The sequence below is a fragment of the Oncorhynchus kisutch genome, linkage group LG13 (assembly GCF_002021735.2).
Source record: "Oncorhynchus kisutch isolate 150728-3 linkage group LG13, Okis_V2, whole genome shotgun sequence".
In the NCBI taxonomy this organism is placed as follows: domain Eukaryota; kingdom Metazoa; phylum Chordata; class Actinopteri; order Salmoniformes; family Salmonidae; genus Oncorhynchus; species Oncorhynchus kisutch.
In genome coordinates this window covers 1950893-1977131 of record NC_034186.2, presented here as the reverse complement: position 1 = coordinate 1977131, position 26239 = coordinate 1950893, and the positions used below count along the sequence as shown (strand labels likewise).

The following is a 26239-nucleotide window of genomic DNA, read 5'->3' as shown; positions in this document are numbered from 1 at the left end:
AAAACTGTTTCAGCATGTACAGAAATTATTCACAGCCCTTGATTTTGTTCCTCATTTTGTTGTGTTACAGCCTGAATTTAAAATTCAGATTCAATTGAGATTTTGTCTCACTGATCTACACATAAAACCCCATAATGTCAAAGTGGAATTATGTTTTTGGAAATGTTTTCAAATTAATAAAAAATTAAAAGATCATCTATTGAGCCAATTGGTATTAAGACTTTTGTTATGTCAAGGAGCCTAAATAAGTTCAGGAGTAAAAATATGATTAACAACCTTCCCTATCGTGGGGCGACAGCGTAGCCTAGTGGTTAGAGCGTTGGACTAGTAACCGGAAGGTTGCAAGTTCAAATCCCTGAGCTGACAAGGTACCAATCTGTCATTCTGCCCCTGAACAGGCAGTTAACCCACTGTTCCTAGGCCGTCATTGAAAATAAGAATTTGTTCTTAACTGACTTGTTAAATTAACTGACTAGTTAAATAAAGATCAAATAAGTTGCATGGTCAAATTTTTAAATTACTACCCCATCTCTGTACCCCACAGATACAGATAATTATAAGGTCCCTAAATCGAGCAGTGAATTTCAAACACAGATTCAACTATAAAGACCAGGGAGGTTTTCCTATGGTTCACAAACAATGGACCTATTGGTAGAAAAATAAGCAGATTTTTAAATATCCCTTTGAGCATGTTGCAGTTATTAGTCTTACACTTTGGATGGTGTATCAATACACCCAGTCACTAGAAAGATACCGGCGCCCTTCCTAACTCAGTTGCCGGAGAGGAAGGAAACCGTTCAGGGATTTCACCATGAGGCCATTGGTGATTTGAAAACAGTTACAGAGTTTAGTGGCTGTGATAGGAGAAAATGGAGGATGGATCAACAACATTGTAGTTACTCCACAATACTAACCTAAATTACAGATTTAAAACTCCACAATACTAACCTAAATTACAGATTTAAAACTCCACAATACTAAGATAAATGACCGAATCAAAACATTCACAAGAAACTAAAGAAACTAAAGGAAAATTGCATAAAATATGGCAAATATATATTTTTTCTGGATCCAAAGTGTTATGTTTGGGGCAAATCCAACACAACACATCACTGAGTACCACTCTTCATATTGTCAAGTACAGTGGTGGCTGCATCATGTTATGGGTATGCTCGCCATCAGCAAGGACTACGCAGTTTTTTAGGATAAAACAAGGGCTAAGCACAGGCAAAAACACAGTGCCTCACATACAGCAGCCTACCCACAGTTCTACCCACAGTGCCTACCCACAGTGCCTACCCACAGGTTTTACCCAAAGTGCCTCATATACAGCAGCCTCCCTACAGTTCCTACCCACAGTGCCTACCCACAGTGCCTACCCACAGTGCCTACCCACAGTTCTACCCACAGTGCCTACCCACAGTGCTTACCCAGAGTGCTTACCCAGAGTGCCTACCCACAGTGCCTCATATACAGCAGCCTCCCTACAGTACCTACCCACAGTGCCTACCCACAGTGCCTACCCACAGTGCCTACCCACAGTGCTTACCCACAGTGCCTACCCACAGTGCCTACCCACAGTGTGTCACATACAGCAGCCTACCGGATATTTTAAAACTGCATTAGTGATCTGTCAGAGGGTCGGAGGACTGATCCTGTGTTGTCACATTGTCTACAGCCTAGCATCTGATTGGATCTCGTGATGGAGTGACTGGATCGTAGTGACGACACACCTTCCAAAACCATACAGGTCTCGCTTTCATTACAACTAGCAGCTTCTGTATAGACAGACGCACTGCTTGTCCTTGATATTTTAGTCTCAAGGGATTTATAGAAAAGACCATTGAAAGACTGATGAATGAATGGAACCATTCACAGACATAAGAGATAAATGCCTAGCTGTCCGTTACATTCAGGTGCAGGGTTAAGGTTTCAAAATTAGGGGTTACTTTTCCAAAACGTCCAGGTCATCCAGAAATCCTGGTTGCCTATGCAGGGCCTATATCCTGATCACTGATTGGCTAACCTCTGACCTCTTACAGTGTTTTTTTTTTCAGAGTGTGGAGTCCCCTGGCCAGCAAGGCCTGAGAAGTCAATATGGCAAAGATCTGCACAGACCAGTCCTACCCGGCAACGACCAGGCAACAGCCGCTTCTCGGCACGTCCGATGATGACCTGGACTCCATCGAGAACGGAACCTCCAGGTGACAAGTCAAGACTCCATTGCTAATTGTCTGGCTTTGACAACGAGTAACACGGATTTGGCATGATAGCACAAACAGATAGGCATTCAGGCTAGGAACACACAGGCTGCCCCAATCCAATGATCTAGCTACAGTCAGGCTAGGAACAAACAGGCTGTCTCAATCCAATGATCTAGCTACAGTCAGGCTAGGAACAAACAGGCTGTCTCAATCCAATGATCTAGCTACAGTCAGGCTAGGAACACACAGGCTGTCTCAATCCAATGATCTAGCTACAGTCAGGCTAGGAACAAACAGGCTGTCTCAATCCAATGATCTAGCTACAGTCAGGCTAGGAACAAACAGGCTGTCTCAATCTAATGATCTAGCTACAGTCAGGCTAGGAACACACAGGCTGTCTCAATCCAATGATCTAGCTACAGTCAGGCTAGGAACAAACAGGCTGTCTCAATCCAATGATCTAGCTACAGTCAGGCTAGGAACAAACAGGCTGTCTCAATCCAATGATCTAGCTACAGTCAGGCTAGGAACAAACAGGCTGTCTCAATCCAATGCCAGCTGTCTGTTGTCAGCGTCCTTGTGGATTGTCTCTCTCTCTCTCTCTCTCTCTCTCTCTCTCTCTCTCTCTCTCTCTCTCTCTCTCTCTCTCTCTCAGGGCCAACTCAGAGTGTGAAGACACATTGTCAGAGGTTCAGGGTGCTGTCTCTGTGTTAACCAGCAGACACACAGAGTCTCACAGAGATTCCTTTACAGGGTCAGGAGCCCTGGCCAGGTATATCCCACCTCAGAGCATTGCACCATCTCACCCATAACATTCAGTCCATCGTCACTTGTTGCTTGTCACTTGTTGCTTGTCACTTGTTGCTTGTCCATCGCACTTGTTGCTTGTCCATTGTCAGTTTCACATCATGCAAAGTCATCCACTCCTGATTCTCTTGGTCACAACCTGTGTGTTGTTTTCTCTGATCGTCTAGGCTCTCTCACTTCCTGTTCATGCTGCGGACCTGGGCCTCTCACAAGATGCACCATGAGGTGGAGAGACCAGACTCCTTTCTGGAACGCTTCAGGGGCCCTGAGCTCAAAGAGGCCTCCAGCAGAGAGAGCAACGCACAGTCACTGGGATACCCCGACAGAGTCCGCAAGAGGAAGTAAGTCTGGACTAGAGATGGGGATGGTCAACTGGGGTTGCAAAATTTACTGAATGTTTTCAAAATTCCCTGATTTTTGCAGAAATCCCGATTGGAGGAATTCTGGACTTCCTGCTAATTCTGGGAGTCTTGGAACCCAAACCGTTATTTACGGGAAATTTTGTAATTTGGGGAAAATTCACGGAAGTTTGCCACTCTATGCTCAATGAAAAACGTTGTCTTCTTTCAAAAGAGATGTTCTGATCTCAGCGGGTCTAACCTGTACAAAAAAGGGTTCAATGAAAACAAACCGAAAAGTTCTAACTTAGAATATCCTTTAATATACATGTGAAGATGAGTAAGTGGAACTAGAATAGAAGTAGCTCTATAGACAGAAAGTAGAAAGTAGGAAGTAGCCTCCGATACTAGTTTATACTGGACACTGGAATTCTGAATATTATTATTTATTTTTTTACCTCAGTTTCAACAATCTCCTGCAACCCGCCTCCCCCAATGTGGTACGGATCTGGTATTTTCTAAACTTTAGAACCGGAACCCCCAACAGAGGCTAGCCAGCTAACTAGCTGCTAGCTAATAGTCAGTTAGCCACTGCTAGCGGTAATCAGCTAACCTTAGCCTGATCAACTCCTGCCAGTCTGCACAGCACGTTTCAACCCAGAGCATACCGGACTGCTCGTTCTCCATCTCCTGTTTCCTACCGCAAGCTCTGAACCTTTTCACCTGAATCATTGCAGCTAGCTAGCTTCTATCCGAGTGGCTACCCCCCTGGCTAACGTCTCTGTCCAGAAGCAAGTACCAGTGAGCCTGGAACTAGCCTCGTGCTAGGCCCATCTCCCAGCTAGCTGAAGAGGTCCATCAGCCACTCCTTGGGCTACAATACATATTTTGCCAATTGACCTGGACCCCTTTTACTGCCGACACGGAGCCCCTCCGATTCCACCACGACCACCCAGGTAGGCCAGTTGAGGCCAGTTGAGAATAGGTTCTCATTTACAACTGCAACCTGGCCAAGATACATTCCATGTGTAAATCTGTGTTGTTGTTTTTGTCACACTGCTTTGCTTTATCTTGGCCAGGTCACAGTTGTAAATGAGAACTTGTTCTCAACTGGCCGACCTGTTTAAATGAAGGTGTTCTCAACTGGCCGACCTGTTTAAATGAAGGTGTTCTCAACTGGCCGACCTGTTTAAATGAAGGTGAAATAAAAATTAAATACAAAAAAAGCCATTTTGCCACAACTTTGGACGTATGCTTGGGGTCATTGTCCATCTGGAAGACCCATTCGCGACCAAGCTTTTTAACTTCCTGACTGCTGTTGCTTCAATATAACAACATCATTTTACTGCCTCATGATGCCATATATTTTGTGAATTGCACCAGTCCCTCCTGCAGCAAAGCACCCTCACAACATGATGCTGCCACCCCCGCTTCACGGTGGGGATGGTGTTCTTCGGCTTGCAAGCCTCCCCCCTTTTCCTCCAAACATAAGGATGGTCATTATGGCCAAACAGTTCTATTTTTGTTTCATCAGACCAGAGAACATTTCTCAAAAAAGTACGATCTTTGTCCCTATGTGCAGTTGCAAACTGTAGTCTGGCTTTGTTATGGCGGTTTTGGAGTAATGGCTTCTTCCTTGCTGAGCGGCGTTTCAGGTTATGTCGATATAGGACTCGTTTTCACTGTGGATATAGATACTTTTGTACCTGTTTCCTCCAGCATTTTCACAAGGTCCTTTTCTGTTGTTCTAGGATTGATTTGCACTTTTCGCACCAAAGTACATTCATCTCTAGGAGACAGAACGCATCTCCTTCCTGAGCGGTATGACGGCTGCGTGGTCCCATGGTGTTTATACTTGAGTACTATTGTTTGTACTGATGAACGTGCTACCTTTCGGCATTTGGAAATTGCTCCCAAGGATGAACCAGACTTGTGGAGGTCTACCATTTTTGGCTGATTTCTTTTGATTTCCCCATGATGTCAAGCAAAGAGGCACTGAGTTTGAAGGTAGGCCTTGAAATACATCCACAGGTACACCTCCAATTGACTCAAATGATGTCAATTAGCCTATCAGAAGCTTCTAAAGCCACGACATCATTATCTGGAATTTTCCAAGCTGTTTAAAAGCAGTCAACTTAGTGTATGTAAACCTCTGATACAGGGAATTATAGGTGAAATAATTGGTCTATAAACAATTGTTGGAAAAATTACTTGTGTCATGCACAAAGTAGACTTGCCTAACCGACTTGCCAAAACTATAGTTTGTTAACAAGACATTTGTGGAGTGGTTGAAAAACGAGATGTAATGACTCCAACCTAAGTGTAATCTGACATCAACTGTACCTTCCCCTCAATCACCTTCATCATAGCAATAGTAATATTTGCCGAATATTTGTAAACTTCCGACTTCGATTGAAGATAAGCACTCGGGGAGCGGTCTAAAGCACTGCATCTCAGTGTTAGAAGTGTCACTACAGACACTGGTTTGATTCCAGGCGGTATCACAACCGGCCGTGCTAGGGCGGCGCACACAATTGGCCCAGTGTCATCCGGGTTTGGCCGGTTTAGGCCGTCATTGTAAAATAATAATAACAAATATATATATGTATGACTATGGATCGTACGACCCTCTGCTCTGTCAATAGTCGCCTTGGTATGTATTTGCTCCAGTTGGATTTTAGTATCATTGCAGCTTTAGAATGATAAGACACATTATTTGAGAGAACCTGTTTAGGATTGTATGGACCACATATAGGACGGTAACTTGAGGTCATGGTAAACTATAAAGAAGTCCATATTTAGAATGCATTATGGACAGTACTGATGGTGATTATACTGGTTATATATAGTTATATATAGCGTATCTGAAATATATACATCTAAGAGTAGAAAGAAAAATAGGATTGCATTAAGAATAAAACTTCTACTCCTTATTCAACATTCAGTGAACGGTTGAACTATACTGTTTCATATTTATGTAAACATTACATTAGACTCATGAGGAGTGAACTGTATGGTGAACATAAACAGGAGTGGTTCTGCCACCTGCAGGGCTGTTGTATATCCTGCACTTCCATATTTCAGCAGACACCACATAACCAAAATATACACCACATGACCAATATATACACCACATGACCAATATATACACCACATGACCAATATATACACTACATGACCAATATATACACTACATAACCAATATATACACATAACCAATATATACACCACATGACCAATATATACACTACATGACCAATATATACACCACATGACCAATATATACACCACATGACCAATATATACACTACATGACCAATATATACACTACATAACCAATATATACACTACATGACCAATATATACACTACATGACCAATATATACACCACATGACCAATATATACACTACATAATCAATATATACACCACATGACCAATATATACACTACATGACCAATATATACACTACATGACCAATATATACACTACATGACCAATATATGCACTACATGACCAATATATACACTACATGACCAATATATACACTACATGACCAATATATACACTACATAACCAATATATACACTACATAACCAATATATACACTACATGACCAATATATGCACTACATGACCAATATATACACCACATGACCAATATATGCACTACATGACCAATATATACACTACATGACCAAAATATACACCACATGACCAATATATGCACTACATAATCAATATATACACTACATGACCAATATATGCACTACATGACCAATATATACACTACATGACCAATATATACACTACATAACCAATATATACACTACATGACCAATATATGCACTACATTACCAATATATGCACTACATGACCAATATATACACTACATGACCAAAATATACACCACATGACCAATATATGCACTACATAATCAATATATACACTACATGACCAATATATGCACTACATTACCAATATATGCACTACATGACCAATATATGCACTACATTACCAATATATGCACTACATGACCAATATATACACTACATGACCAAAATATACATTACATGTACACTACATTACCAAAATATACATTAAATGACCAAAATATACATTACAAATACACTACATGACCAATATATACACTACATGACCAAAATATACATTACATGTACACTACATGACCAAAATATACATTACATATACACTACATGACCAATATATACATTACATATACAAAGTACTGTATATGAACACCCCTTCCAATGAATGGATTTGTCTGACAGGTGTATAAAATCAATCACACAGTCATGCAATCTCCATAGACAAACATTGGCTTTGGAATGGCCTTCCTGAGGAGCTCAGTGGCTTTCTATGTGGCACCGTCATAAGATGCCACCTTTCCAACAAGTCAGTTTGTCAAATTTCTGCCCTGCTAGAGCTGTCCCGGTCAACTGTAAGTGCTGTTATTGTGAAGTGGAAACATCTAGGAGCAACAACGGCTCAGCCACAAAGTGGTAGGCCACACAGGCTCACAGAACAGGGCCACCGAGTACTGAAGCGTGTATCACATCTGTCTATCGGTTGCAACATACAATACCGAGTTCCAAAAAAGCCTCTGGAAGCAACGTCAGCACAGGAACTGTTCATATGTAGCTTCATGAAATGGGTTTCCATGGCCAAGTAGCCGCACACAAGCCTAAGATCACCATGTGCAATGCCAAGCGTCGGGTGGAGTGGTGTAAAGCTAGCCACCATTGGACTCTGGAGCAGTGGAAACGCGTTCTCTGGAGTCATGAATCACTTCACCACCTGGTAGTCCGACGGACGAATCTGGGTTTGGCAGATGCCAGGAGAACGCTACCTCCCGGAATGCATAGTGCCAACTGTAAAGTTTGGTGGAGGAGGAATAATGGTCTATGGCTGTTTTTCATGGGTCGGGCCCCTTAGTTCCAGTGAAGGGAACTCTTAACGCTACAGCATACAATGACATTCTAGACGATTCTGTGCATCTAACTTTGTGGCAACAGTTTGATTTGGATTTATTAGGATCCCCATTAGTCGATGCCAATGGCAACAGCTAGTCTTACTGTGGTCCGACACATAACAAAAAAGACATTAGAGACAAAATGTTTTACAATTTACATACACTACATGTTAATGTTTTTATGTGTGTGTGTGTGTGTGTGTGTGGTGTGTGTGTGTGGTGTGTGTGTGTGGTGTGTGTGTGTGTGTGTGGTGTGTGTGTGGTGTGTGTGTGTGCATCTATCAATTACACATATACAGTGCATTCGGAAAGTATTCAGGCCCCTTGACCTTTACACATTTTGTTACGTTACAGTCTAATTCTTATGGATTGTTTTATTTCCCCATCAATCTACACACAATACCCCGTAATGACATCACAATACCCCGTAATGACATCACAATACCCCGTAATGACATCACAATACCCCGTAATGACATCACAATACCCCGTAATGACATCACAATACCCCATAATGGTAAAGCCAAAACAGGTTTTTAGAAATGTTTGCAAATATCACATTAACATGAGTATTCAGACCCTTTACTCAGTACTTTATGGAAGCACCTTTGGAAGTGATTACAACCTCGAGTCTTCTTTGGTATGCTGCTTCAAGCTTGGCACACCCTAATTTGCAGATCCTCTCAATCTCTGTCAGGTTGGATGGGGAGCGTCGTTGCACAGATTTTTTCAGGTCTCTCCAGTGTCATGACTGTCCTGTGAGGATCCAGATAGGTCAGGTCAGGTTTGCAATGAAGGACTTCAACCAGACCCCCTCTCACCTGCAGAGGGGGGAGGAGGGAACTGGTGGGGGCTAACAACTGACGCCCTGTTGTAAATCAAACAGAGAAGATTCAGGTATCCCTCTCCAAATTCACCAAAGGAATGTGCTTTGTTTCAAGATACTTTTTCCCGTCGAAACTCTAACAGATTCTAAAGTGAATACTGGAACAATATTTCTAACAGAACGTGGGGAATGGTCAGAGGCGATCTAAAGAACACTAATGCCAATTTGATTGTTATTTTGTGATGTCATTAAAATTGTTATAAAATAAATACAGTAACTTGGAAAGTATACACACTACATGTAAGAAGTGTCCATCCTATGCGTTGTGCATGAAATATGAACAATTATGAAAGTGATGTGATTTGACAAACTATAAGATACATTTATTTACATAGACTTTGCACAGTGACAAGTCACGGCCCTGAGTGAGGTCAGAGAGTGTGTCAGCCCATTTGAACAAACTGTATAAAATGATGGGTCAAAATGTAACATATCAGACCAGAGAGATGTAGAGCTGCAGCTTTACTCTGAACTCTGAATCTCAACATGAGGTAGAGACGATAAACACATCTCCCGGACAATCACTGGCATGGCTGATTAGATGTCCTAAGTAAAGTATCTTTGAAAGTGAATTTAATTCTACTACTCTGTTCAAACCATCGTATTACACTACTCTCATCACCCCACTGGGAACCATCGACATGGCTGGCTAGCCTATCTTCAAAGTAGCATCTTCCAGAGCGAATTGTAGGAGAAAAAAACTCTGTAGTTCTGTTCAGAACAACGCAACAAGTCACTGATACCGGACAACTGCAGAGAAGAACAACAGTAGAAGACTTGCTGGAACCAATCAGAGCCTTACAAGCGCGCCGCGAACAGGCCCAACCCTCTTTCTAAGGCGGCCCGGTTCCGAGAGAGATACACGTCGAACCAAACCATTTCACATAAATACATTCATGACTTCTTACTCCAAGCGAGCCGCAGTTTGATTTTTGTTAGATGGTCAGGAGGCCCGGAAAATAGACCTCGTAAGTATCATGGTAGTCCATGAGGTAGTCTGCCCCGAGATGTGAAGGACAAGGTGGAGCTCCCGTAATAATCATGGTAGTCCATGAGGTAGAGATGTGAAGGACAAGGCACACCCGGCATCATGCTACATTAACATGAAAAATAGCTCTATTCTGTTTGGATGGGTGGGAGAGTAACACAATGTGGGTGTTGGTAAGAACAAGGGTAACCTTTGTACTACCAAATCCAGGGTTTTGTCACCATTGTGGCCATTGATTTTACAATGTCAAAACACACATGAACAATGTGTTCATTGTAATGAACAGTATATGAAAGATGGTGGTCATTCTGTTACTTGATCATAATTAAATACTAGCCCTTTTGTGATGACTGAACAATCTGTGAAAAATATTTTTAAAAGCTTGCTTAAAAATGAATCCGAAGTCATGTTTCAGGAAAGAGATTTGGATCATGGACCCATCAGCAGACAGATACTACAGATGGCTAACCATCATCGCAGCACCATGCTTCTACAACCTGATGATGCTAGTGACCAGGTCTGTTCTCATAGAGTACAGTTTACTTCTTAATTTAAGCTCATATATTTTTGTTGCTGAATGTTTGTTGTGTTTAATGTTGTACATTGGTTGTTGACTATTTGTCATCCCACAGGGCATGTTTTAACGAACTCCAGAGCACGTACATAACTCTGTGGATTGTCCTGGACTACACCTCAGACTTCATCTACTACACAGACACATTCGTCAGGTCTAGAACAGGTGAGGTTCTATGTTTCTACTACTCAAACATTCTAGAACAGGTCTGGTTCTACTACTCAAACATTATAGAACAGGTGAGGTTCTGTGGTTCTACTACCCAAACATTCTAGAACAAATGAGGTTCTGTGGTTCTACTACTCAAACATTCTAGAACAAGTGAGGTTCTATGGTTCTTCTACTCGAACATTCTAGAACAGGTGAGGTTCTGTGGTTCTTCTACTCAAACATTCTAGAACAGGTGAGGTTCTATGGTTCTACGACTCAAACATTCTACAACAGGTGAGGTTCTACTACTCAGACACATTCTAGAACATATGAGGTTCTACTACTCAGACTCATTCTAGAACATGTTAGGTTCTACTACTCAGACACATTCTAGAAAATATGAGGTTCTACTACTCAGACTCATTCTTGAGCATATGAGGTTCTACTACCCATACACATTCTAGAATATATGAGGTTTTATGGTTCTACTACTCAGACACATCGTCAGATTCAGAACAGGTGAGGTTCTGCTACTCAAACTAATTCTAGAACAGGTGATGTTCTACTACTCAGACACATTGTCAGGTCTAGAACAGCTGAGGTTCTTCAACTGTATTTGATCAATTGTGATTTGTAAAGGAAGAGAGGCATGGCACTGAAAAATGTTATTCATGTTTTATTTGTCACATGCTTGGTAAACAACAGGTGTAGACTAACAGTGAAATGCTTACTTACGGGCCCTTCCCAAGAATACACAATAATAGAAAAATAATAATATGAGGAATGAATAGAAAATGAGTAACAATAACTTAGCTATATACACGGGGTACCAGTACCGAGTCAATGTGCAGGGTATGAGGTAATTTTGCATATTTGGAAAAAAAACTAATAAATAAATACCTTATTTACATAAGCATTTAGACCCTTTCGTATGAGACTCAAAATTGAGCTCAGGTGCATCCTGTTTCCATTGATCATCCTTCAGATGTTTCTACAACTTGATTGGAGTCCACCTGTGGTAAATTCAATTGATTGAACATGATTTGGAAGGGCACACACCTGTCTATAGAAGGTCCCACAGTTGAAATTGCCTGTCACAGTAAAAAGGAAACCATGAGGTTGTAAGAATTGTTCGTAGAGCTCCGAGACAGAACCATTCTGCAGCAAGAACAAAGTGGCCGCCTCCATTCTTAAATGGAAAAGGTTTGGAACCACCAAGACTCTTCCTAGAGCTGGCCGCCCAGCCAAACTGAGCAATTGGGGGAGAATGGTCTTGTTCAGGGAGGTGACCAAGAAGCCGATGGTCACTTTAAGTGAGCTCCAGAGTTCCTCTGTGGAGATGGTTGTCCTTCTGGAAGGTTCTCCCATCTCTGCAGCACTCCACCAATCAGGCCTTTATGGTAGAGTGGCTGGACGGAAGCCACTCCTCAGTAAAAGGCACATGACAGCCCACTTGGAGTTTGCCAAAAGGCACCTAAAGGACTCTAAGACCATGAGACACAAGATTCTCTGGTCTGATGAAACCAAGATTGAACTCTTTGGCCTGAATGCCAAGCATCATGTCTGGAGGAAGCCAGGCACCATCCCTATGGTGAAGCATGGTGGTGGAAGCTTCATGGTGTGGGGATGTTTTTCAGCGGCAGGGACTGGGAGACTAGTCAGGGTCGAGGGAAAGATGAATGGAGCAAAGTAAAAAGAGATCCTTGATGAAAACCTGCTCAGGACCTCAGACACGGGTGAAGGTTCACGTTCCAACAGGACAACGACCCTAAGCACACAGCCAAGACAATGCAGGAGTGGCTTCAGGATGTGTTTCTGAATGTCCTTGAGTGGCCCAGCCAAAGCCCGGACTTGAACAAGATCGAACATCTCTGGAGAAAACTGAAAATAGCTTTGCACCGACGCTCCACATCCAACCCGACAGAGCTTGAGAGGATCTGCAGAGAAGAATGGGAGAAACTCCCCAAATACAGGTGTGCCAAACTTTTAGCGTCATACCCAAGAAGACTCAAGGCTGTAATCGCTGCCAAAGGTGCTTCAACAAAGTACTGAGTAAAAGGTACATTTTCTAAAAACCCGTTTTTGTTTTGTCATTATGGGGTATTGTGATGTCATTATGGGGTATTGTGATGTCATTATGGGGTATTGTGATGTCATTATGGGGTATTGTGATGTCATTATGGGGTATTGTGATGTCATTATGGGGTGTTGTGATGTCATTATGGGGTATTGTGATGTCATTATGGGGTATTGTGATGTCATTATGGGGTATTGTGATGTCATTATGGGGTGTTGTGATGTCATTATGGGGTGTTGTGATGTCATTATGGGGTATTGTGATGTCATTATGGGGTATTGTGATGTCATTATGGGGTATTGTGATGTCATTATGGGGTATTGTGATGTCATTATGGGTATTGTGATGTCATTATGGGGTATTGTGATGTCATTATGGGGTATTGTGATGTCATTATGGGGTATTGTGATGTCATTATGGGGTATTGTGATGTCATTATGGGTATTGTGATGTCATTATGGGATATTGTGATGTCATTATGGGGTATTGTGATGTCATTATGGGGTATTGTGATGTCATTATGGGGTATTGTGATGTCATTATGGGGTATTGTGATGTCATTATGGGGTATTGTGATGTCATTATGGGGTATTTTGTGTAGATTGATGAGGGATATTATGATTTGTTTGAATCGATTTTAGAATAAGGCTGTGACGTAACAGAATGTGGAAAAAGTCAAGGGGTCTGAATACGTTCCGAATTCATTGTATAGGTAAAGACTAGAAAACAGGACAGATTATATCAATTCAATCACATTCATTTATATGCTCAAATCAAATCAAATTTATTTATATAGCCCTTCGTACATCAGCCGATGTCGCAAAGTGCTACACAGAAACCCAGCCTAAAACCCCACACAGCAAGTAATGCAGATGTAGAAGCACGGTGGCTCGGAAAAACTCCCTAGAAAGGCCAGAACCTAGGAAGAAACCTAGAGAGGAACCAGGATATGAGGGGTGGCCAGTCCTCTTCTGGCTGTGCCGGGTGGAGATTATAACAGAACATGGCCAAGATGTTTAAACGTTCATAGATGACCTGCAGGGTCAAATAATAATAATCACAGTGGTTGTAGAGGGTGCAACAGGTCAGCACCACAGCAGCATTCAGAGTTGGAGACAGCAGGTGCGTTAGAGAGAGAGTCGAAAACAGCAGATCCGGGACAAGGTAGCACGTCTGGTGAACAGGTCAGGGTTCCATAGCCGCAGGCTATGTGTATAAGACAAAAGTTTTGGAATTGTTAGTTGGATTACTTGTTGGTTATTACTGCATTGTCGGAACTAGAAGCACAAGCATTTCGCTACACTCGCATTAACATCTGCTAACCATGTGTATGTGACAAATAAAATTTGATTTGATTTGAAGAACAGTTGAAACTGGAGCAACAGCAAGTCCAGGTGGACTGGGGACAGCAAGTCATCAGGCCAGGTCGTTGTGAGGCATGGTCCCAGGGCTCAGGTCCTCCAGGATGTGAGGGAGAGAGAGAATTAGAGGGAGCATACTTAAAATTTCACAGGACACCAGATAAGACAGGAGAAGTACTCCAGATATAACAGACTGACCCTAGCACTCCGACACTTAAACTACTGCAGCATAAATACTGAAGGCTGAGACAGGAGGGGTCGGGAGACACTGTGACCCGTCCGAAGAGGGGATATAGAGGATATAACCCCACCCGCTTTGCAAAAGCACAGCCCCCACATCACTAGAGGGATATCTTCAACCACCAACTTCCTATCCTGAGACAAGTCAGAGAATTGACGAGCAAGATCTCCCCCACGGCACGAACCCAAGGGAGGGGAAGCACCAACCGGGACAGGAAGATCACGTCAGTGAGTCAACCCACTCAAGTGATGCACCACTCCTAGCGACGGCATGGAAGAGCACCAGTAAGTCTGTGACTCATTCCCTGTAATAGGGTTTGAGGCAGAGAATCCCAGTGGAGAGAGGAGAACCGGCCAGGCAGAGACAGCAAGGGTGGTTCGTCGCTCCAGTGCCTTTCCATTTACAATACACTCAATCATAGGGCCTACTGAAGAGATGAGTCTTCAAAAAAATGTAAAAGTCGAGACCGAGTCTGCATCTCTCACATGGATAGGCAGACCATTCCATAAAAATGGAGCTCTATAGGAGAAAGCCCTGCCTCCAGCTGTTTGCTTAGAATTCTGGGGACAGTAAGGAGGCCTGCGTCTTGTGACCATAGCGATTGATTAGGTATGTATGGCAGGACCAAATCAGAGAGATAGGTCGGAGCAAACCCATGTAATGCTTTGTAGGTAAGCAGTAAAACCTTGAAATCAGCCCTTGCCTTAACGGGAAGCCAGTGTAGAGAGGCTAGCACTGGAGTAATATGATAATTTTTTTTGGTTCTAGTCAAGATTCTAGCAGCCGTATTTAGCATTAACTGAAGTTTATTTAGTGCTTTATCCGGGTAGCCGGAAAGTAGAGCATTGCAGTAGTCTAACCTAGAAGTGACAAAAGCATGGATGAACTTTTCTGCATAATTTCTGGACAGAAGGTTTCTGATTTTGCAATGTTACTTAGATGGAAAACAACTGTCCTTGAAACAGTCTTGATATATTTGTCAAAAGAGAGATCAGGGTCCAGAGTAACGCCGAGGTCCTTCACAGTTTTATTTGAGACGACATCAAGATTAATTGTCAGATTCAACAGAAGATCTCTTTGTTTCTTGGGACCTAGAACAAGCATCTCTGTTTTCCTCGAGTTTAAAAGTAGAACATTTGCCGCCATCCACTTCCTTATGTCTGAAACACAGGCTTCCAGCGAGGGCAATTTTGGGGCTTCACCATGTTTCATCGAAATGTACAGCTGTGTGTCATCCGCATAGCAGTAAAAGTTAACATTATGTTTCCGAATGACATCACCAAGAGGTAAAATATATAGTGATAACAATAGTGGTCCTAAAACGGTACCTTGAAGAACACCAACATTTACAGTTAATTTGTCAGAGGACAAACCATATACAGCCATCCTCACTTGGGGAATGGTGCTTTTTAGTTAACTTTGCGACAGTATCAACATTTTTTGGGAGATTGTTCTCATTTTTCTTATTTAAGTTGGAAAAATAGGATGATCGAGAAGCAGTGAGGGCTCTTGTCGTTACTGTCATTCCAAGATAGTCGGAAGACTTCCAGTTTGATGTAGCACCATTTCCGTTCCAATTTTCTGGGAGCTTGCTTCAGAGCTCGGTGTTTTCTGTATACCAGGGAGCTAGTTTCTTATGACAAATGTATTTTGTTTTTAGGGGTGCGACTGCATCTAGGATATTACGCAAGGTTAAATTGAGTTCCTCGGTTAGGTGGTTAACTGATTTTTGTAGTCTGACCTCCTTGGGTAGGGAATCTGGAAGGGCATCTAGGAATCTTTGGGTTGTCCGAGAATTTATAGCACGGCTTTTGATGTTCCTTGGTTGGGGTCTGAGCAGATTATTTGTTGTGATTGCAAACGTAATAAAATGGTGGTCGGATAGGCCAGGATTATGAGGAAAATTTACACACTGAGGCTATGTTGCGCTTGGTGATCTCTGACTGTTTCATCCTAACATCGTTGGTGCCGATGTGGATAACAATATCTCTATACTCTCTACACTCGCCAGTTTTAGCTTTAGCCAGCACTATCTTCAGATTAGCCTTAACGTCGGTAGCCCTGCCCCCTGGTAAACAGAATATGATCGCTGGATGATTCGTTTTAAGTCAAATACTACGGGTAATAGAGTTGCCAATGACAAGGGTTTTCAATTTGTCAGAGCTAATGGTGGGAGGCTTCGGCGTCTCAGATCCCGTAACGGGAGGTGTGACCAGAGAAGACTCGGCCTCTGACTCCGACTCGTTGCTTAATGGGGAAAACCGGTTGATCATTCCTACAGCATTTCCCTCCAGAAGTCATGAGAAAGTTGTCCGGCTGCGGGGACCGTGCGAGAGAGGATTTATACTAACATTACTATCTGTACTTACTGGTGGCACAGACGCTGTTTCATCCTTTCCTACACTGAAGTTACCCTTGCCTAACGATTGCGTCTGAAGCTGGGCTTGTAGCACAGCTATCCTCGCCACAAGGCGATCGTTCTCCTGTATATTATGAGTACAGCGACTGCAATTAGAAGGCATCATGTTAATGTTACTACTTAGCTTCGGCTGTTGGAGGTCCTGACGAACCACGTCCAGATAAAACATCCGGGGTTGAAAAAGTTGAATGAAAAAAGTTGAGCGAGGGGAACAAATAAAAATATAAAGCGGTCATTAAAAAGTAAAAACCGTAAAGTTGGCAGGAAGCAAAGTAACGTTAGCAAAACCCTCGTAAAACTGACTATCCTACCGATCCTTGATTTTGGCGATGTCGTTTACAAAATACCTCCAAACACTCTACTCAGCAAACTGGATGTAGTCTATTACAGTGCCATCCGTTTTGTCACCAAAGTCCCATATACTACCCACCACTGCATCCTGTATGCTCTTGTTGGCTGGCCCACACTACATATTCGTCGCCAAACCCACTGGCTCAAGGTCATCGAGAAGTCTTTGCTCAGGAAAAGCCCCGCCTTATCTCAGCTCACTGGTCACCATAGCAACACCCACCCATAGCATGCGCTCCAGCAGGTATATTTCACTAGTCATCCCCAAAGCCAACACTTCCTTTGGCCGCCTTTCCTTCCAGTTCTCTGCTGCCAATGACTAGATCGGATTGCAAAAATCACTGATGCTGGAGTCTTATATCTCCCTCTCGAACTTTAAGCATCAGCTGTCAGAGCAGCCAGTACACAGCCAATCTGTAAATGGCACACCCAACTACCTCATCCCCATTTTGTCCTCTTGCTCTTTTGCACCCCAGTATCTCTACTTGCACATCATCATTTGCACATCTATCATTCCAGTGTTAATGCTCAATTGTAATAATTTTGCCACTATGGCCTATTTATTGCCTTACCTCCCTACTCTTATACATTTGCACACACTGTACATATATTTTTCTATTGTGTTATTGACTGTACGTTTGTTTATGTGGAACTCTGTGTTGTTGTTTTTGTCACACTGCTTTGCTTTATCTTGGCCAGGTCGCAGTTGTAAATGAGAACTTGTTCTCAACTGGCCTACCTGGTTAAATAAAATAAAAAATCACTAAATAAATATAATACAATTAAAAAATAATAATACATAAAGAATGTTTAAAAAAGAAAAATTAATCAGTATATTTGAGTTTAACCATAACATTTGTTGTAATATTTGTTCTATCTTTTCTGGAGGATAAAACTGAAATTGTATGACTTGTTTAAGAAAGGGTGATACTTTAAACAAAATGTCCTTTTCAATTAGTCGGTAATGAGAAGATGTAATCTGTATGAAGGCAAAAAGCCATTTAAAGGATGAGCCTTTTTTAATCCACTGGAGAACCATTTTGGGTTTCAGTATAATTTAGTACATTTAGTAATTTATGAGTGAAGCTTTTAGTGAGGGGTTTAAAGCTTTAATATTTAATAGTTTTAGCCCCCCTAACTCATGTCCATTATATTAATAGGCATGTTTAATTTTGTCTGGTTTAGCGCCATTTGCAAGTAGGTAAACTGTGATAGGACCAAAGAGTTCATCAGTGTGATTTTCAATAAATAGACCAGTATTTACCTCTCCATGGTTGCAGAATCTTATCTATTTTTACTAACTTTCTATTGAAATTGATTGTGGTAATTTTGTGGTATTTTTTTTAGATGTGAATACCAAAAGTTTGGGGTCACTTTGAAATGGTTTTGAAAGAAAAGCACATTTCTTTGTCCATTAAAAGAACATAAAATTGATCAGTGTAGACATTGTTAATGTTGGAAATGACTATTGTAGCTGGAAACGGCTGATTTTATTAATGGAATATCTACATAGGCGTACAGAGGCCCATTAATAACAACAGTCATTACTCCCGTGTTCCAATGGCACGTTGTGTTAGCTAATCCAAGTTTATGATTTTAAAAGGCTAATTGATCATTAGAAAACCCTTTTGCAATTATGTTAGCACAGTTTAAAACTGTTGAGCTCATTAAAGAATCCATAAAACGGGCCTTCTTTAGACTAGTTGATTATCTGGAGCATCAGCATTTGAGGGTTTGATTACAGTCTATTCTTGTTCTAAGAAATTAAGGCTAATCCATGCGAGTAGTTGCCAAGAAACTGAAGATCTCTTACAACGCTATGTACTACTCCCTACACAGAACAGTGCAAACTGGCTCTAACCAGAATAGAAAGAGGAGTGGGAGGCCCCGGTGCACAACTGAGCACGATGACAAGTACATTAGAGTGTCTGGTTTGAGAAACAGACACCTCACAAGTCCTCAACTGGCAGCTTCATTAAATAGTACCCACATAACACCAGTCTCAATGTCAACAGTGAAGAGGTGACTCCGGGATGCTGTCCTTCTAGGCAGAGTTGCAAAGAAAAAGCCATATCTCAGACTGGCCAATAAAAAGAAAAGATTAAGATGGGCAAAAGAACACAGACACTGGACAGAGTAATAGTTACAGGAGAGATAAATGAGATTAGGAATTTAGCCATGACAGCAGAGTAAACACCCCTACTCTTACAATAAGTGCCATGGGATCTTTAAGACAACAGCCTACGCAGGGCAATGTCCTCAATCACTGCTGTGGGGAATTGGGATATTTTTGGGGACCAGAAGAAAGAGTGCCTCCTACTGGCCCTCCAACAACACTTCCAGCAGTATCTGGTCTCCCATCCAGGGACTGACCAGGACCAACCCTGCCTGGCCACCGAAGCAAGCCAGCAGTGGGACCCACTACTGATCCTTATCGACTGTCCAGAGTAGACCCACTACTGTTCCTTATAAACTGTAGAGAGTTGACCCACTACTGAGCCTTATCAACTGTGGAGAGTAGACCCACTACTGATCCTTATAAACTGTAGAGAGTTGACCCACTACTGAGCCTTATCAACTGTAGAGAGTTGACCCACTACTGATCCTTATCAACTGTAGAGAGTAAACCCACTACAGATCCTTATAAACTGTCCAGAGTAGACCCACTACTGATCCTTATAAACTGTAGAGAGTAGACCCACTACAGATCCTTATAAACTGTCCAGAGTAGACCCACTACTGATCCTTATCAACTGTAGAGAGTAGACCCACTACAGATCCTTATAAACTGTCCAGAGTAGACCCACTACTGATCCTTATACACTGTCCAGAGTAGACCCACTACTGATACTTATTAACTGTAGAGAGTAGACCCACTACTGATCCTTATAAACTGTGGAGAGTAGACCCACTACTGATCCTTATTAACTGTCCAGAGTAGACCCACTACTGATCCTTATTAAACTGTCCAGAGTAGACCCACTACTGATCCTTATCAACTGTCCAGAGTAGACCCACTACTGATCCTTATTAACTGTCCAGTGTAGACCCACTACTGATCCTTATAAAACTGTCCAGAGTAGACCCACTACTGATCCTTATAAACTGTCCAGAGTAGACCCACTACTGATCCTTAGACTGTAGAGAGTAGACCCACTACTGATCCTTATTAACTGTAGAGAGTTGACCCACTACTGAGCCTTATCAACTGTAGAGAGTTGACCCACTACTGATCCTTATCAACTGTAGAGAGTAAACCCACTACAGATCCTTATAAACTGTCCAGAGTAGACCCACTACTGTTCCTTATAAACTGTAGAGAGTTGACCCACTACTGAGCCTTATCAACTGTGGAGAGTAGACCCACTACTGATCCTTATAAACTGTAGAGAGTTGACCCACTACTGAGCCTTATCAACTGTAGAGAGTTGACCCACTACTGATCCTTATCAACTGTAGAGAGTAAACCCACTACAGATCCTTATAAACTGTCCAGAGTAGACCCACTACTGATCCTTATAAACTGTAGAGAGTAGACCCACTACAGATCCTTATAAACTGTCCAGAGTAGACCCACTACTGATCCTTATCAACTGTAGAGAGTAGACCCACTACAGATCCTTATAAACTGTCCAGAGTAGACCCACTACTGATCCTTATACACTGTCCAGAGTAGACCCACTACTGATACTTATTAACTGTAGAGAGTAGACCCACTACTGATCCTTATAAACTGTCCAGAGTAGACCCACTACTGATCCTTATTAACTGTCCAGAGTAGACCCACTACTGATCCTTATTAAACTGTCCAGAGTAGACCCACTACTGATCCTTATCAACTGTCCAGAGTAGACCCACTACTGATCCTTATTAACTGTCCAGTGTAGACCCACTACTGATCCTTATAAAACTGTCCAGAGTAGACCCACTACTGATCCTTATAAACTGTCCAGAGTAGACCCACTACTGATCCTTAGACTGTAGAGAGTAGACCCACTACTGATCCTTATTAACTGTAGAGAGTTGACCCACTACTGAGCCTTATCAACTGTAGAGAGTTGACCCACTACTGATCCTTATCAACTGTAGAGAGTAAACCCACTACAGATCCTTATAAACTGTCCAGAGTAGACCCACTACTGATCCTTATAAACTGTAGAGAGTAGACCCACTACAGATCCTTATTAACTGTCCAGAGTAGACCCACTACTGATCCTTATTAACTGTCCAGAGTAGACCCACTACTGATCCTTATAAACTGTCCAGAGTAGACCCACTACTGATCCTTATAAACTGTCCAGAGTAGACCCACTACTGATCCTTATAGACTGTAGAGTAGACCCACTACTGATCCTTATTAACTGTAGAGAGTAGACCCACTACTGATCCTTATAGACTGTCCAGAGTAGACCCACTACTGATCCTTATAAACTGTGGAGAGTAGACCCACTACTGATCCTTATTAACTGTCCAGAGTAGACCCACTACTGATCCTTATTAACTGTCCAGAGTAGACCCACTACTGATCCTTATCAACTGTGGAGAGTAGACCCACTACTGATCCTTATAAACTGTGGAGAGTAGACCCACTACTGATGCTTATAAACTGTCCAGAGTAGACCCACTACTAATCCTTATAGACTGTAGAGAGTAGACCCACTACTGATCCTTATCAACTGTGGAGAATAGACCCACTACTGATCCGAATGGAATGAAACATTCAAATCACAGGGGTTTTGCGCCATTATTCAAATGACATTTTCACTGCAGTTTACAGCCTAGAGTAGAATGTTGTACTCATTAGAAAACAATAATGCAGTTATTCATTGCCTTGTGGTATTGTAGGCTAGTCTTGGCAGGATCATTGTATTGTCCCTTAACAAGATCAATAGGGGAGTTTTTTGAACAGCGTGTCCTATTGTCTTCACTGTTCTTTCATACGCAATGATGCACCTGGCTTCTCCTCTGCCTATCAGCTATTCCTATTGGTTCTTGTGGATTCATATTGAAAATTGATGCAGCTTTGAATGCTTTTATGTGTGGTATGATTGCTAGTTCGCCTATTGCAGATCTGTACAAACGATCCACCTACCACTTTTGTCACTATGGATGGTGGATAGAAGGCAGGATAGACAGTTAGATTGGTAGACTATATTGACCTGTGGTATATAGTACGAGTTAGAGTGCAGAAAAAGCACAGTGCATAAGGAATGTACCAAAACACCTTGATTATAGGGGAGGTGCACATACAAGCAGATGAGACAATTTGGCTAGGATGGAAGAAACGATATAGTAAAACCTGCAAAAGAGGGAATTTAAACCAGGGAGAAATTTCACTACCCTCCCCTGTGCCCAATAAAAAAAGCACAACCCTCCCGAAAGCAAAAAGTAAAGTTAGACAACCCTCCCCTATTTTAGCCCCCCCACCCACCCTAGTAAATGTAGAACTGTCCCTTATTTGGTATCACTAATTTCTCTTTAATTATTTCAACAGGTTTTCTGGAACAGGGACTGCTTGTGAAAGACGACAAGAAGCTTAGAGACAAATACAAATCAACGCCACAGTTCAAATGGGACATGATTTCAATGATACCCACAGACCTGCTGTTTCTGAAAGTGGGTTTAAACTACCCCGAGCTCCGACTGAACCGACTCGCAAAGATGAACCGTCTCTTTGAGTTCTTCGACCGCACTGAAACCAGAACCAGCTTCCCCAACGTTTTCCGAATCAGTAACCTGGTACTTTACATCCTGATCATCATCCACTGGAACGCCTGCATCTTCTTCGCCATCTCCAAGACCATCGGGTTCGGGTCCGACACCTGGGTGTACCCAAACATCAGTCATCCTGAGCACGGCCGCCTTGCCAGGAAGTACATCTACTGTCTCTATTGGTCGACCCTGACCCTGACCACCATCGGAGAAACCCCGCCACCAGTTAGAGATTTCGAGTACCTCTTCGTGGTCGTCGACTTCCTCATCGGTGTGCTGATTTTCGCCACCATCGTTGGTAACGTTGGTGCCATGATCTCAAACATGAACAAAACCCGTGCGGAATTCCAGGCTAAGATCGACTCCATCAAGCAATACATGCAGTTCCGTAAGGTCTCCAAGGATCTGGAGGTCAGGGTCATCAAGTGGTTCGACTACCTCTGGACGGAGAAGAAGACCTGCGATGAGAAGGAGGTGCTGAAGAACCTGCCAGACAAGCTGAAGGCCGAGATCGCCATCAACGTCCATCTGGACACCCTGAAGAAGGTGCGTATCTTCCAGGACTGTGAGGCTGGTCTTCTGATTGAGTTGGTGCTGAAGCTGCAGCCTCAGGTGTTCTCCCCAGGAGATTACATCTGTAAGAAGGGAGACATCGGCAGAGAGATGTACATCATTAAGGAAGGGAAGCTGGCTGTGGTGGCAGACGACGGGGTGACACAGTTCGTGGTGCTCAGCGATGGAGCGTACTTCGGAGAGATCAGTATCCTGGGCATCAAGGGTTCCAAGGCTGGCAACAGGAGAACGGCCAACATCAGGAGCATAGGTTACTCTGACCTCTTCGCCCTGTCGAAAGACGATCTCATGGAGTCCCTCACTGAGTACCCCGACGCCAAGAAGGCTCTGGAAGAAAAGGGAAAGGCTATGCTGATGAAAGACAACATGATCGATGAGGACGTCGCTAACGCGGGCGCCGACCCTAAGGACATGGAGGAAAAGATCCAAAGGTTGGAGAGTAATATCGAAATCATCAAGACTAAGTTGGCCAAGATCATGGCTGAGTTCACATCCAGCCAGAGCAAGATCAAACAGAGGATCACCAACATAGAGTCAACAGTCAAGTCAGTCCGGCCCGAGGATATATCTGAGGTGGTGGCCGACAACAAGACTCCTTAGTCCCACAATGCAACGTATTTACCCAGAGACTTTTTCTATTGAACCTTTATATTGACAGGGAGCCATTCTGAGATCAATGTCTCTTTTAATAATGATGAGTATGTAAAAAAAATACACATCAATACATAACAAGCGAAACACAATTATAGAAAACAAACACATTCTTCAGAAATGCCTTAGAGGCACCAACTCATCACATTTTAGAGAGTTTGGGAGATTATTATATTCCGCAAATAAGGTGTAAAAAAAACTAAAGCAGATTTACCTAACTCAGTGGAGATCAAAGGGATTGGGTCTGGTATCTCGTTTGTCTGTAGGTTAACAATTAAGTAAGGTACTGCGGAAGTGCAATGCATCGATCTACGAGATTTCAAAAGAAAGCCAGCCTACTTTAAGATGATTGTAAACTTCAAACATTTTTCGGAATATTTTTGGAGGCCATATTGCAGTGTAATTCTGCAAGTGAAGGTTGCTGTAAAAATGTTCCATTTAAAATGAGGAACGTTTTGTTATCTGGGGGAGTTTTGATTGGCAGTGCCACCTAGCAGACAATTGTTTTTATCCTCCAATCAGAGCGCAGATATTGGTCATATGATTAGTCTGCCATTCTAAACTATTTTGGAAAACATGTTGTACGTTTTTGAGCTGAAGTGAAAGAAAATTAAATCCTGTTCTGAAGTGAAATGTTTCCTCACTTCAATATTGGATCATGATACGCTAATACATGCATACTGTGTTAATTTTGTCATGTTTAACTAACAAAAATACCCACGGTGGGATGCATGCTAATCGATTAGCAATTCCATTTAAAGTCAATGGGACAAACTAGCTAAATGACTCTCTATTGGTGAAACAGACTCTTGGCCTCCCATCCTATTCTAACCACCTCTCGCCGGCTTTGTATTCATGTGATGAAATTGCTGTACAATGTGATATTGTTGCCATCGAATGCAAATTCAAATGTTATAGCTCTCCCTGTCCTCTGCCATACCCTAATTGTATTTCTTCTGATTATATCTGGAAATGTGCACGTACACCCTGGCCTATCTACTGTTGCTAGCCCCAATTCTGATTTGTGCTCTGATATCGGCATCATGCTTGTAAAAGCCTGGGTTTTCTGCACGTTAACACTATAAGCTTTTTATACCTAAAATCTATTGAAAGTGTGGGTTCCCAGCTCCAATCTAGATGTGTTGGTCATTACTGAGGTTAAGAAAGAATGTTTTGAACACTGGTGTTGACCTGTCTGGTTATAATATTTTCCAAATGTGGTGGAGTGGCAATCTTTACCAAGGATCTCCTTCAGTGCTCGGTTGTCTCCACCAAGTCTGTCCCCAAACAATTTGATTTGCTGGTTTTACGCATTACATTTTCAAATAACTCTTTGTTGACTGTTGCTGGGTGTTATCACCCATCATCAGCATCGGCCTGTACCGTAAATGCCCTAAGCTCTCTACTGGCCCCTTTCACTAAGTCTGAATTTGTCCTGCTTGGTGACCTAAACTGGGACATGTTTAAACCACCTGACCAAGTCCTAAAGCAATGGGACTCCCTAAATCTTTCTCAGGTTATTACCAATCCCACAAGGTATGACTCCAAACACCCAGAAAAGGCTACTCTCCTCACTCCTCCTCAACCTCACAAATAATCCTGATCGGTATCAGGCTGGTGTTTTCTGTAATGACCTTAGTGATCACTGTTTTACAGCCTGTGTTTGTAATGGCTGCTCAGTAAAACAACCTGTCCTGATTGGTCATAGAAGCTTGCTAAAAAAACTTTAATGAGCAAGCCTTCCTTCATGATCTGGCCTCTGTAAAATGGTATAGAATCAGCTTGATCCCCTCTGTTGAAGACGCTTGGACCTTCTTTTTTGATATTTTCAGTGATATCGTCAACAAATACGTGCCCATGAAGAAAATAAGAATATAAAACAGGTTCAGCCCTGGTTCGCCCATGATCTGATAGAGTTA

At 42.3% G+C, this 26239-nt stretch overlaps 1 protein-coding gene across 1 annotated transcript; it reads left to right on the top strand.

The window, feature by feature from the left end:
* The first annotated feature begins 2048 nt into the window (after positions 1 to 2048).
* On the top strand, positions 2049 to 25816 carry LOC109881386 (cyclic nucleotide-gated cation channel alpha-3-like). The gene is made up of 6 exons (XM_020473535.2): positions 2049 to 2204; positions 2860 to 2976; positions 3179 to 3352; positions 10630 to 10731; positions 10847 to 10953; positions 22879 to 25816. Exons 1-6 carry the CDS (start codon positions 2098 to 2100, stop codon positions 24267 to 24269), a joined length of 1998 nt encoding a protein of 665 aa, XP_020329124.1. The 5' UTR covers positions 2049 to 2097; the 3' UTR covers positions 24270 to 25816.
* The last annotated feature ends 423 nt before the right edge of the window (positions 25817 to 26239 follow it).

What these genes read in the sequence shown, in the direction of transcription:
- LOC109881386 (XM_020473535.2), top strand. Translation starts at nt 2,098, where the DNA reads ATGGCAAAGATCTGCACAGACCAGTCCTACCCGGCAACGACCAGGCAA. An exon ending in GGGTCAGGAGCCCTGGCCAG is followed by an intron (nt 2,977 to 3,178) that starts GTATATCCCACC and finishes CTGATCGTCTAG; the next exon opens with GCTCTCTCACTTCCTGTTCA. An exon ending in CTGATGATGCTAGTGACCAG is followed by an intron (nt 10,732 to 10,846) that starts GTCTGTTCTCAT and finishes GTCATCCCACAG; the next exon opens with GGCATGTTTTAACGAACTCC.